The 14,330-nt window shown below is 28.7% G+C and overlaps 1 protein-coding gene across 1 annotated transcript; it reads left to right on the top strand.

Moving 5' to 3' along the window:
* Nucleotides 1-10,333: 10,333 nt before the first annotated feature.
* LOC114193091 (cysteine proteinase 15A-like) lies at nucleotides 10,334-12,869 on the top strand. The gene is made up of 4 exons (XM_028082789.2): nucleotides 10,334-10,817; nucleotides 10,911-11,030; nucleotides 12,033-12,276; nucleotides 12,367-12,869. The coding sequence occupies exons 1-4, from the start codon at nucleotides 10,365-10,367 to the stop codon at nucleotides 12,642-12,644; spliced, it is 1,095 nt and encodes a 364-aa protein (XP_027938590.2). The 5' UTR covers nucleotides 10,334-10,364; the 3' UTR covers nucleotides 12,645-12,869.
* Nucleotides 12,870-14,330: the final 1,461 nt, after the last annotated feature.

Raw genomic sequence — 14,330 nt, 5'->3', positions numbered from 1 at the left:
ATTGTTATGGGAAGGGTGAAAGAAGAGTAAACCGGTCGGGTAGTACCTAAGTAGATGTGGTGGTGATTGTCTTTGCACGAGCTTTCACCCTTTTGGGTTGCACAAAGTACATTTCTCACACATTTTCTCAAAATAAGATCCACCCACGCCACCAACGAATCTTCACTCTCTTTTCTTCTCACAATCTCTACTCTACTACTACAATCCTCACCTACTCTACTATTTTCACTTCAAATCAACAAATAATTATTTAAATTTGCTTTTATCAATTTAAATACTCATTTAATCAATTATATCAATGAGTTGATCAATTTATAAAAAAAAGTATATAATTCGTAGTTAATTAGTGGAAATTATTATGAGTAATAATAATGTTATAAGAAACTAATAATATCAAGTGACCGGAAAATCGCACGCATATGTTGTTGGTTGCTAAAAGATGTTTGCATAAACAACCATCATTAAAGTGTCGAAAAACAAAGAAGAAGAAGAAGGAATCATAAATGAAATCAAATCAATAAACAATTGGATTCCTCCAAAAGGATGCTGTTCCTCCTCATGCCCAACATCATCTTCAAACCTTGTACCACTATCCTTTAACCATCAGGTAAATTCATTTCTCATTTTCACCATTATGAGATGCATGGATATAGATATGGTTTCAGATGAAATCAATTTTTCAACGTTTTCAAAAATCAATTCTAGTTAATTTTACATTACTTTGACACAAAACAAAACATAACATGCACTAGTGTTAGAAATTTTATTGGGATTAGAGACAAAACAAGTGCATCAAAGATAAGATCAACATATCGAGTCATATGACATCACTTTTAACTCGAAATCTTAAGACAATGAATTTATGATTTTTTGATCTTATATAATATTTAACTTTATTTTTTATATTTAATGTGAGACTTTGACTCATACTTTAATTATTCCCAACACAGTGATGAGTAAGTTTAACTCATAAAATGATATTATCTCATCCAAAATCTTAATACAATACATTTATGAATTTTCTTCCGTTTATCATACTTAACTTTCATACTTGTGCTTAATATGAGACTTAATACTTCAAAATAAGTCACAAGTCAAACACGAAATCATATGGTCTGAATTAGGCATGAGTGGTGGGTCAGTCAATGCTTAAATGAAATTAACGTTACCTTGCACACAATAATTATTCTGACAAACTGAATTTATTATTATATAATAAAATCACAATTGGTAGCATTAAAATATGATATCATGCTTATTTTGTAGTGGTATGCATAAAGCTCTGAAGGAACCATTATCGGAGCTTGGAGGTGGAACGATTGAAAGGGATATATGTAATCACGAGAATGTCTAAAAGAAAAACCTTAACTGTTGCTAAGGTTTGATCATATTGAGGTATGTGTGCTTTATCAAAGATTGGTCAACTTTGTGATGGTAAAGTCATCAACATTGATATAATGGATGGTAGGACAAGAGGTGTAAAAAACTCACTATTCTATTTCAAAACATACAAAACTATAATTTATTGTAAGGGGATATTCAAAGTTCGTGTTCTTATACAGTGAGTTAAGATATAATTTAATTTCACACAATCTTTTTTTTTTTAATTTGAGTTATTTATTGAAAATGTTATTTTTTGTTGAAAATATAAAGTGAGTCTAACAGTCACGTATTAAGTAAAAAAAGTAATTAGTATATAAGTAGAAGAAACACTATAAATCTATTATGTTAAAATTTAGGATTGAAAATCGTTATAATCTCTTATTTAGACTCTTTCATAATTTATTGGTGTAAAAAAAAGGAAACTAAACAAAATTTTATCAAAGTTTTGAAAATAATATATATATATATATATATATATATATATATATATATATAAAAGTGAGACAAAATTTTCTGATAATTTTATAGTTAAAGAAATTAGTATTAGGTGGAATTGAGTTTGGAAGGAATTAAGAAAGAGAAAAAAAAAACTATTTGGATGGGAAAAAAATTGTGGTAAAATAAATTTATTCTCATGTCTCTATTATATTTTTTTCTTGGAATATTTGTTGGACAAATTCTCCGAAAGTAAATTTACGTAAGAAAACCTGTATCATATTTTAACACTCATTTTTTTTTACACTCATTTGATATTATCATTCATTATCTTCAATTTCTCTATTTTTTTTTTTATAAATACAAAATTGTAAACTATTAATCCTTACATGAAGCTGTCAAAATGATTGTTTTTTATGTTTAAAAAAAAAAATCTCAAAGCACCCTTTCTTTTCTTGTAGATTCTTGTGGATGTTATAACTTAAAAAAAAATTGTCAATGAGAAGAAGATACAATTAAGATCTTGAACTTCACAAAGATCTTACAAGGTTTTCACTATTGTTTCTACTAGTGGCTGAAAAAACTTTTTCTTTCTGTGTTCTTTGACTCATGGCACATTTGTAGGATCTTCCTCAGAAAAAACAATAAAAACTAGTGATTCTTTATGTTCCTAGTTAGATGCTTTTGGCACAAAGGTTATCCGCCACAATCAACGAAGACACTTCATTGCCTTTACCACTAAAAAACAAAAATAAAAATCACGAGCTTGTGAATTTAATGTTATGTATATTAAGAATTCGAGTCTAAATTCCACATCGAATAAAAATAAGAAAATAAAGTACTATATAAAAATAAATACCTATAAATTCATTGTGTTAAAATTTTTGATTAAGAGAAGTGTCAATGTTTAATGTAATTAGACTCAGGTTTCATGGATGTACGTATTTCTCTTGTGAATAACAATATGATCCTCTGTGATGTTGTTTGTATTATTAAAAAAAAAATTATCCGTTTCTTGTAATTTTAATTCTGGTTTCCGTATCAATTTAGAAATGAAATTCTAATCGTGGATTAGTCTTCACTAACGATACCCAGTTTTTACTATTTTTAATTTTACCATTACAAAATAAAATGAGACATAGTTGTCAAAATCACATCATGAAACAGGCAACTTCGTTTAGCATAATCTAAAAGAGACATAAAAAAGCATTAATCTTTGTGTTTTGATGCTACTTGTCTCATGCGTGCCATTTTGACCCTACAATATTTCGTTATAATTAAGCTTTATGTGGGAATTAATTAATTAAATTCATCGCCTTGGATATCAATTTTATTGTTCTAACATTATCATTATCTATTTGAATCATGCTGGATATTGATATTACTTTTTATACACTTGTAAGTTAACCAACATATTTTTAGGTAGGCTCAAAAATAACATTTTGATAATAAATATTATTAAAAATGTTAGTATCAAGAATACCAATTTAACTTGGAATAAATTATTCCTACTATTAAATTTTATAGGATATGTTAAGTCGTTTATAAATTAATGTTGTCGAATATAAATTAAATTTAAACTTATCAAAGCTTATCCTGATGAATATATATATATATATATATAATTAAAATAGTTTGATCAATTTATATTTTTGTCTTTGTAAACAGTATCAACTTTTGCATATAATAGTTTGCAATTTTCTAGTAGACTTACGAGTAGATATGCTCCGACACGTCTCATAAATGACGTTGTGTCCGACACGTATCAGACACTGACACTCGTAGATACTTGAGACATACTATGTTCAATTTGAAAGATATTTTTTTATCTTTGATGTGATTTTGATGATTAAAATAAGGAACAAATCTTATTTTATCACTACTTTTTACATATTGGATATTAGATAGGTAGATTGGATTCATTTTTGTGTTAGTTGACAGTTTCAAACTTAACACGTATATACACGTCGTGTCCCGTGTCTTATATTTTTTTAATTTAACCGTATCTCCATATTTATGTATGTGTTGTATCCGTAACTGTGTCCGTATTTGGGCAACATAGCTTACGAGTTACATAAATATTATTAGAAAATTTGATTTTTGCACTAATAAATCTAATCTAAGTTGATCTTTTTGCTGAACCTTGTGAAGATGGTATTGGAATCTTTGAGATAAGAGGAAAAGTTGGCACAAAAATCTTCCAAAGCAGACAAAAAAGATTCTAGGGTTGACTATTTCATCCTTAATTGCACGATACAAAAACATGGTGTGTGCATTTGTGCTTCACAAAGGTTATCGCAAACATAACTCATTACTCTAATTTCAATGTTTACGATAAAAAATTCAACTCATGAATTACACCATAATGATGTCATGAGGAAAATCCTTCATTCAACTTTACATGTAGTGGCTACTACATAAATTATCTCTTTAAAGTATTCGTTTAATATTCAAATTTCACCCGTTCATTGTCTGATTAATCAAATTTGGTTGATTTGATTAAATAAACAAATTAAAACACATGACTAATTGAACTTATTATTTAAACGAGTCAAATTCAAGTTTCACAAATGCAACGTAGTTTGTTTATTTAAATTGATGGTGAGATTTTAATTAACTTCTAGGTTTAATAATTAGATTGGTTCTTTGGCCTACTTCAAAAATTAATTTATGTAGTTTAAATCACATTATTTATAATTGGACTAGAAATCATGAAACTTTATGAAAGAAGGTTTTACTTTAAATTAAATTTTAATCACGATTCATTCTATACATTATTCTTTAATTATTATAATATGCTTGTACGGTCTTTAATTAATTTATGTAGTTTAAATCACATTATTTATAATTGGACTTGAATAATGTATAGAATGAATCGTGACTAACACTATTGACCACACGTGATTGATATAGTAAAGAAAAAGAAAAAAAAAAAGATGAATTTGATGTGAAAAAAGGAACCTATTTCCCTTAAAATGAAAACAAAACATATGCATATAAACAAAACAATATCTATTTACATGCATGTGTTAGGTGTTGCTTTCTTTCTTTATTATTTTTTCCATACATAGAAGAAATACACAACAATTCTTCCATATCATTATTGTACTATCAATCATTTACATTTATTAAGAGAGAAGAATGACACTTAAAAACTAAATTGATGATTTATTAATTTACCAAAATCTCAATATGTATCAATGAGAAGGTCAAAAAAATTGGCATGCATAGAGTAACTTATGTGCATTTCTAAATTTTTCTTGCTTTTCTCTTTTGCAAATTAAATTTCTTCGAATGTTATGTGAAAAAATTTTACTAATTAACTTATAAATTAATTAACTTTAATTAATAAACAAAACAATTGATATTTTTTAAATTATTGTAGAGAAACTTATCTGAACATATTTATTATCAGAAATAAAAGATAAATAAAAAGATAGGCTATTATTTGTTGTGGACCTGAAATACGATAGGGCTGTAAATTAGTGGGCCTGATGGTTACTGCGTTTTAAGTTCAATATAACAGAATGGGCTGGAAAACATTGTCAAGCCCCATGAATCCCCAAAATTAATCACAGTGATATTTATTATTTTATGAAAGTTAAAATCATTTTTTTTCTTAAAAAAAATCATACAGAGAGAAAGATATAGAAGTTCTTACAGTCACAAAACAAGGTGTGAATTTTTTAAATTACTTATATTAAAAAAGAAAAATATACATACGTTTAGCGTACGTGTTTTTCTATTAATATACACAAAGGAAATATTTTATTTGAATCGAAATGTATACAATATGATAGAATTAACTTTTCTAAATCTCTTTTTTTTTAATTGAATTTAGAATTTTACTCTGAAAAATAAATGTGTATATTCCACTTAAATTAACTATTCATTTATAAACTCAGAAGAATAACCTTCATGAAATTATTTATAGTTTCTACTCTAAAAATCTAGGTTTGGTTTGAAAATGAGATATAAGATTTTTTATATCCAAAAGTAATGTGGACAATTTTCAAACCTAGATTTTTCCAGAGAGGAACACAAACATAGTCATTATCTACTTTAATTTCTGATACCAAATACTTTGTTTCATTCTACCTTCAATACTGTAGAACCCTCTTTCTGCACGTATCTTATACTAATTTCAAATTATCATCCAAACATCTCCTTTAATTAAACAATATCTTTTTTTATAATTTGTTTTCTTTTAATTTTAATTAATTTAAAATTGAATTTGCTTTTAATGTAAAAAATTCTTTTGAACAAATGAATACACCCCTAAGTTTTATCGATAAATTTTAGGGTTAAATATCTTTTTATCTCTCAAGTTTCAGTTAATTTTGGAATTAGTCCTTTTTCAAAATTTTATATCAATTTAGTTTTTCATCTTTAGAAATGCGTGAATTTAGTCCTTCTTATCAAATTATGTTAAGTTTATTTGACATTTTAAACGCATTTTATAATAATATTTGAGTTTTGAAGCAAAAATGTGTTAAACGGTGTAAATAATTCAAATACTATCATGAAATGCGCATGTGCTTGAAACGTCAGATAAACTTAACAAAATTTGGTTAAAAGGACTAAATTCACACATTTTTAAATATAAAGAACTAAATTGGTCAAAATTTTTTAAGAGGGATTAATACCAAATTTCACTTAAACTTCAGAGACAAAAACATATTTAAACCTAAATTTTAATTGTTATTCAAATAAATGGATCTTTTTTCTCAAGTGGACACACATAATTATCAATATATATATATATATATATATATATATATATATATATATATATATATATATATATAAAAGTGTAAAGAGGTATAAAGTAGAAAATAGAAACATATTTAGTGTTAGTCAACTTTATGAAGTACATATAACTTTGACACAAAAACTTCAATTATTTATTTGCTTAATCTGTTAAAAATAGTTTATCAAATTACATTCTCATTAGCATCGATAAAGAATATAATTTAAAAATGTATGTTTACTTTTATTAAAAGAGATCAAGTTGCTTGTTGATGCTTCTTTTTGAAAAATGGACTGAATTATTTAAGTGAGTGAAAGTGACATGAAAGTTGAACGAAAAATAAAAGAAAAAAATCTTACCAAAGCTTGAAATTTTTGGCATGGAGAATCAAATTTTCAGTCGTGGAAAACACACACCTACAAAGGGAAGGGACAATATTAAAAGATGTCATAATAGTAAGAAAAATAAGAGAGACAATATTGAAAGAAAATATTATCAATAATTGTAGAATTTATATATTTAAAAACATGAAATGCTGAAGCTATCGTTTTCAATGTTTTTTAAAGTCTTTTAAATCAAATTAAAAACAGGAGAATAAAAAGTAGATGCATAATTGTAATTACGTCTTAATCATTTCGGTCACTATTTGTTTTTTTCCACAACACAAACACATACACATACAAAGGTTCGGAAATTTATCTACCGAAAGAGAGAGAAGAAAAAAAAACTGAAAAATATGTTACGTAATAGACAAGAAAAGAAATAAAAAAATATGGAGGTACAAGTATTCAATTGATTCCTATCCTTGTTCTTATTTTAACTTTTAGTCTTTTGTGAGAAAATCGTAATTTTTTTCTGTCTTTAATTATCTCTGATTACTTTTCACTACTTTTGTTTTTTAATTTAGAGAAAATACTTTTTTAATTAGTAGAAAATGGAGTTTCTTTATGGAAAGATCCGAATATTATATTATATTCGTGTTGTTTAGTTAGCATCTCTTGCCACGAATGGATGGGTCGTTCCTTAATGTATTTATCATAACACCGCACTAATTAATAACGTTAGAAAAAAAATTGTGTCTGTAAAAATTTGGATAAAATATTTAGTATTTTATTTTGTATATAATAAAACCTTTGGCAATTACCAAAAAAAACTTATTTGATATTAAGAAACAATGAGATGAAAAAGAACAATAGCAATGAAATAATAGGTCCAATAGTCCCACCTGATTATGGGAGGAAGACGTTGTTAATATTCGTCTTGAAAATGATTTTAAGAAAATTATGACAAGGTAGAAACTTGAAAATGTCGATTTGTTAGAGATATTTTTTCCACAAATGAGTTTGATAATTTCTTTATCAATTTGTTTTTTTATATATTGAAGATCATTCTTAAAATGTTTAATTCTTTATAATAAGAAATGTTTATGGTGAAGTAAATAACAATCATATTAATAAACCATTGCATAAGAAGAAAAAATATATAAAAATTAGAAAACAAGTTGTGAAGTCATGTAAGTTCAGAGAAGACAACAACAAGATATTTGTATTTAACTTCAGTTGATGCTAACCGTCTTTTATCTCTTGGCTTTCTAAGGTATTAAAGAGTTTCTCATGAATATACAAAAACCTATGGTAGATTGCTCATTATCCATACAAAATCTAGCATCAACATTGAATTCGCTTTGAATAAGATGTCTTGTCCAACAATATGCTTTAAATATTTGAGAAGGATATGTACTATATTCATGTGTGTTCATCCTAGGAGTGGAAACAAACTAACTCAGTTTATGAATAACATAACAAATATTAGGTCTAGAAAATATTAAGCATAATAATCTCCCAATAAGGCATATAAATACCAGGATTAGGAAAATGAGTGTCAAAGGTGGAGTGTAGTTTTAGATTAGGTGTCATAGGAATAGATGAAGCTTTACACGCCAACATGCCGAATAGTCTTCAATAATGGATAGAATATAATGATATTTACACATAAGAATCTCAACTTGTCACTTGGAAAGTTCCAATCCAAGAAAAAACTTAAGATCACTGATGTCTTTCGGTTTGAAATTTTTCTTAAAGTATATTTTTGAGACAGTTGATAATAAAATGATTGGGATTAGCAATGAGAATGTCATCAACATAAAAAAGGATGACAATGTCTTAAACTCTTGTTACAAGTTTCATAAGTGGTACTATTACAATAATTGATAGTAGAAAAAAAAAAGAATTGTATGTATGAAATGCAAATCAATGTTCATGTCATTACCTATTACATAGGTAGCAATATCATTTGATGTTGACATGAGCAGGGATTAAAATAGACGAATAAGTTTAACAACTTGATTTGCATTATTAATAGTATGATTCTTGAAATAGTTTGGAGTATAATCAACAATCTTACAACATTTATCTTTTGTGTGACCCAACAAATCACAATGACTGCATTTAAATCTTAACTTCTTGATTCTTTTTATTTATTGGGATTATATTGGAATTTTTTTAAAAGAAAGAATAAAGAAAACTAAATTATAGGAAGGAGAAAAAGATGAAGTTGTCAAGAATTTTGCGTTGAGCTTCTTTTTGGAGTATAAAGGGAAAAACATTTTACCAATTGATGGTAGAAGATTAAAAAGGAAAATTTGGCCGCAAATTTGAGGAAATCATGCAAACCTATACAAAAAAGACAACGGTAGCATATGTGTACTTGAAGTTGTAAAATATCAGTTACATTGAAAATAGGGTTAATAGTCAGAGAGTTCTTCTCAAATGGACTTTAAGTTGAACCCATTTGTTTGATAACACTTCATAGAATACAAAAATGCCTAAAACGACCGTTACAATCAAAGGAAAAACATACATATTTTTACATTTGCGTTACATTCAACGAAATCAACCGAATTCTAAACATATACTTAGTAATTTATTTGTGAAATTTTTGATATTTAGTTTAAGAAGCTTTCATAATAAGATTTGTTGAGTATTTGTTTGATATAATAAGATTTGTTGAGTATTTGTTTGATATGATGAATCATTCAGTTGAGTGAATCACTTCTTTTTATTTAATAATGTATTTAAACTACTTGAGGTAAATGGAAAAGTGTGGGAAATTGTTGCTGGCTGGTTGGGTTTTGGACGAAAATTTGAATAACTTTGGCATGATTTAGACACCTTTGTGTGAAAGCATTAATTAATGACTTCATGCTGCATGTGTGTACTGTATTTTAAGAGTATACGTATGCTAGGTATGTATACAAATTGGGTATGTTATAAGTAAATAATAGGTGTGCACAATAATTTTTTTATATAAAAAGAAAATGCATGTCCAATGCGGATATTGCAGAGTATTTGTTTCGCACAAGTAACTAAAATTGATGTTATTAAATTCTAGTGATAATCTAAATCGTATAACTAAAATTAGCAGGTGGTAAAAATCTTATAAATGTTAATGTTATATAATATATAAATTAAATCGAGACAAAAAGACCAAAGAAACCACTTAAAAAACTTAATTTGTTTTATTATACTAATAGATAGATTAGATAGAAATATCATCATTAAGTAACATAAAAAATTAGCTTAATAATATATAATAAACCAAAGAAAGTGTATACGTTTTGCGTACATGACACGAACACGTATTTAATGAATTATTAGGGGATAGTGTTTGCTGAGGAGTGCACTCCCAAGTTTCAGAAAACGACGCCGTTTACACGTGTCAAAATTCCATTGGCCGAACTTCTCTTAAATTTCCACCAATTCCATCTTTGGCCCAATCCATTCCCTTTTGACTTACCATGGCTCGCTACTCCCTCTGCGCTCTCCTCCTCTTCGCCGCCGTGGCCGCCGCCGCTGGGGCCAACACCGACGCCGACGACATCCTGATCCGGCAGGTGGTGCCGGAGGGCGAGGTGGAGGACCACCTGCTGAACGCGGAGCACCACTTCTCGAACTTCAAGGCGAAGTTCGGGAAAACCTACGCGACGAAGGAGGAACACGATCATCGGTTCGGTGTATTCAAGTCAAACCTGCGCAGGGCGAGGCTTCACGCGCAACTCGACCCTTCCGCCGTCCACGGCGTTACCAAATTCTCCGATCTCACTCCGGCGGAGTTCCACCGCCAGTTCCTCGGTCTCAAACCGCTCCGCTTGCCGGCGAACGCGCAGAAGGCCCCCATCCTCCCCACCAACAATCTCCCAAAAGATTTCGATTGGAGGGACAAAGGAGCCGTCACTAACGTCAAGGACCAAGTAATTATCATATTAATACTAATAAATTAACTGTTATTTGACGAGTTTTTTATTTGGCGTGAAATTGAATTTGTGTTTGTGTTTTGTGTCTAGGGCTCGTGTGGATCGTGTTGGTCTTTCAGTACCACGGGAGCATTGGAAGGAGCTCACTTTTTGGCTACTGGTGAGCTCGTGAGTCTTAGTGAGCAACAGCTTGTGGATTGCGACCACGTGGTTCGTTTCTCTATCTTTATGCCTTGTCCTGTACTTTTTTTTTTTTTGAAGTTTAGCCCCTTTTGGATTTCGATCTTCCCTTTTGGTGTTTGCAGGATGATCGCATAGTGTTTGTAAAATTGATGGGGTTCAAATTAATTTTTGAAGTGAAGTGTTTTCAGGAAAATTTGTTTTAATTTCAAGCAAAAGTTGTCTGAGATGGTTTCAAGTCAAAATCAATTTTGGACTTGAATGCATTATTTCCAGTGAGATCTAACACTTATGAACATCTAAAGTCGGGGTAACTGATATATCAACATGATTTTGTATAATTTAGTTTATCCGAACATTGCTGTACGTGATTTGAGTACGTTTATGATACGCTACTATTCAGTGAATGGTTGTAATGGAAAATCATAGGTTATATAGTAAATAGTTGTTTTATTTTGATTTCATGGATATTTCCGAGACTTTAAAAACTGTTTTGACCACAGTAAGATAATCCGAATACACAGTAATACGATGAAGATATGATTTTCCTTACCGTAAGCTAACACATTTCGAAACAATAGCCATATCCATGTTAGACATTTCCGATAATTTTTACTGTGTTTTACTATATTACTTTGTTTTCAACTGTTATATTAATACGAATGAAAATTCTGTTATATTTATGTTATGTTGTTATCTGATGGAACATTGATGAATGCGATGTGCATTCTAACTTTTCGAACATGGATATTCTTTTCTAGTTTATGTTTTGTATTTTTTTTCTTGCTAATATTATGGTGTTTTTAGAAGTTGTAATGCAACTATGCTATCCACTTATTATACTCTATTTTTTTTTTTATGAGCAATTCACTTATACTCAATAATTTCAAATTTATTGGAATCCTTTGTTCGTGTAATATGTCATTTGTGTCTAGATCACATGTGTACCCTGTAGTTGGTAAGACAGTAAAGTACAAAAATTTGCCACCACACTGATATATAATGATGAATTAACGGCTGTGAATCTGGCAGTGTGATCCAGAAGAATATGGAGCGTGTGACTCAGGCTGTAATGGTGGTTTGATGAACAACGCATTTGAGTACATACTTGGGGCTGGGGGAGTACAGAAAGAAAAGGACTATCCATACACTGGAAAAGATGGCTCCTGCAAATTTGATAAAAGCAAAATTGCAGCTTCTGTAGCTAATTACAGTGTGGTTTCCCTTGATGAAGATCAAATTGCTGCAAATCTTGTGAAGAATGGCCCTCTTGCAGGTACCTTATTTGTTCTCATACAAAGCAATTACGAGACACATATTTAGTGGTGAATTATAGAAATACTGACCTTTGGTTTACTTGGTACAGTTGCTATCAATGCAGTTTATATGCAGACATACATTGGTGGTGTCTCTTGTCCATACATCTGTGGGAAGCATTTGGATCATGGGGTTCTTTTAGTGGGCTATGGTGAAGGTGCATATGCTCCCATTCGTTTTAAGGAAAAGCCTTACTGGATCATTAAGAACTCGTGGGGAGAGAACTGGGGAGAAAATGGATACTACAAGATCTGCAGAGGTAGAAATGTTTGTGGAGTGGATTCCATGGTCTCAACTGTAGGTGCTATACATACATCCAGCCAATAAACACTAGGATATAATAATCTCATTGTGGTTGTGTGATGTGATACTGGACTAGGATAGTTTGTATAAATATTTATATTATCAACTCTATCGTTTGGATCAGTAAACTTCTAAGATCATGTTGTTTATGCAGTATGTAATTCTGTATGCTTCTGAGTCCAGTGCCTATGTTCTTTGTTATGGCAACTTGGCAGAGTTAATGAATTGGAAATATACTTCAGTGTAAAATCTTATTACTTGTTAATGTGCACTGTATTTTTTAACACATAAGGATCTCAAATGGAATAATAATTTGTTGTTAAACCTGCATCAAACTCACTCAAGAGCTTTTTAACCACTCACATACTATAGAAAACTTACCCTGAGCTGGACTGAAAAGACCAAAGTATATATGAACTTAAACATAGCAATCCATAGAAAAACTTTTTGTTATACAAGAAGCACTTCGTCAAAGAAAAGATTACAAATATGAATTATGACTGAAACAAGAAAAAAAAAAACTGAAGTATATAATAAAAAAGCTGGAAAATGCATTTCAAAATTGGAAAGAGATGAACTCAAGCCCAGTCCATGTAAGTCATAACATAAACATGTTATGTATAGAACAAGCAACTGCTGCTACTGCTTGGAGGCAACAACAACAACAACCATTACAATTCTTATTTCACTCAAAATTCAGAAATTGATTCTGAGTTCAACAAATTCAAGTGTTTTTTCGTTGGATAAAATGATTTATCAAATTTATTATTAATTTTTTATAATAAAATCATTATAGCATAAACGCCCTCCATTTTTTAGGTGTTGCAAGTTTAACTTTTTAATTTGAATGTAATTGTATCTATTAAGTTTAAGACAACACTAATATTCGTTTGTCAATTATATTCTTATTTTTATATAATCTTTAAATAATTTATATATGTATGTACATATCGTAATATACAAAAAGATGAAAAAAATATTATAACTCTTTTATTAAAATTTAGAAAATTTATAGTGTTTATTAGTTTTTTACACAATAATCTTAAACTACACAATCCTCTCACAAATTTTCCAAATGCCATCGATCTCAGTTCTATAAGTGTATGTTTGGATTTAAGTTGAAAAAGGTAAGTTCATTGAATGCAACAAAAACGTAAAAACATTTATGCTATTGCTTTGAATATAACGGCTATTTTAGGCATTTTAACATTCAATAAAGCATAAATGTTCTTACATTTTTTAGTTCAATTTTCAAGATTTTTTTAACTCACAATTTAGATCTCAAACGTGAAAACAAAGAAATCAAAGAAAATCTGCACATCATTAGTCAGATAAATCTGTTAAGTTTAGGAGTTCCAAACTTTTGTTTCCAATAAAACTAATATATATATATATATATATATATATATATATATATATATATATATATATGACTTAAAAAATAAACATAATTATTAATCTATACTTTGATAAATTGGATTTATAGGTTTTTTTAATGTTATTTAACTTTGTTATTTATATAGTTTTATCTGATATAAAACTTACAGTTATACTTAGATTATCTTCAACCATTATTTATGTAGGTGAAACATTAAAGTTCAGAAACCTGTCAAGTGTAGTATATTTTGAAACAATAATTAAATCTAATGCTCTTACTTCTCCTACTTTCTTTGTTATTAATTATATTTTATATTTTTAAGATATTAAATG

Source organism: Vigna unguiculata, chromosome 8 (assembly GCF_037176805.1).
Source record: "Vigna unguiculata cultivar grain cowpea cultivar isolate G323 ecotype 2 chromosome 8, ASM3717680v1, whole genome shotgun sequence".
Taxonomy (NCBI): Eukaryota; Viridiplantae; Streptophyta; class Magnoliopsida; order Fabales; family Fabaceae; genus Vigna; species Vigna unguiculata.
Note: the sequence above shows the minus strand (reverse complement) of the source record. Positions and strands in the feature narration are given on the sequence as shown.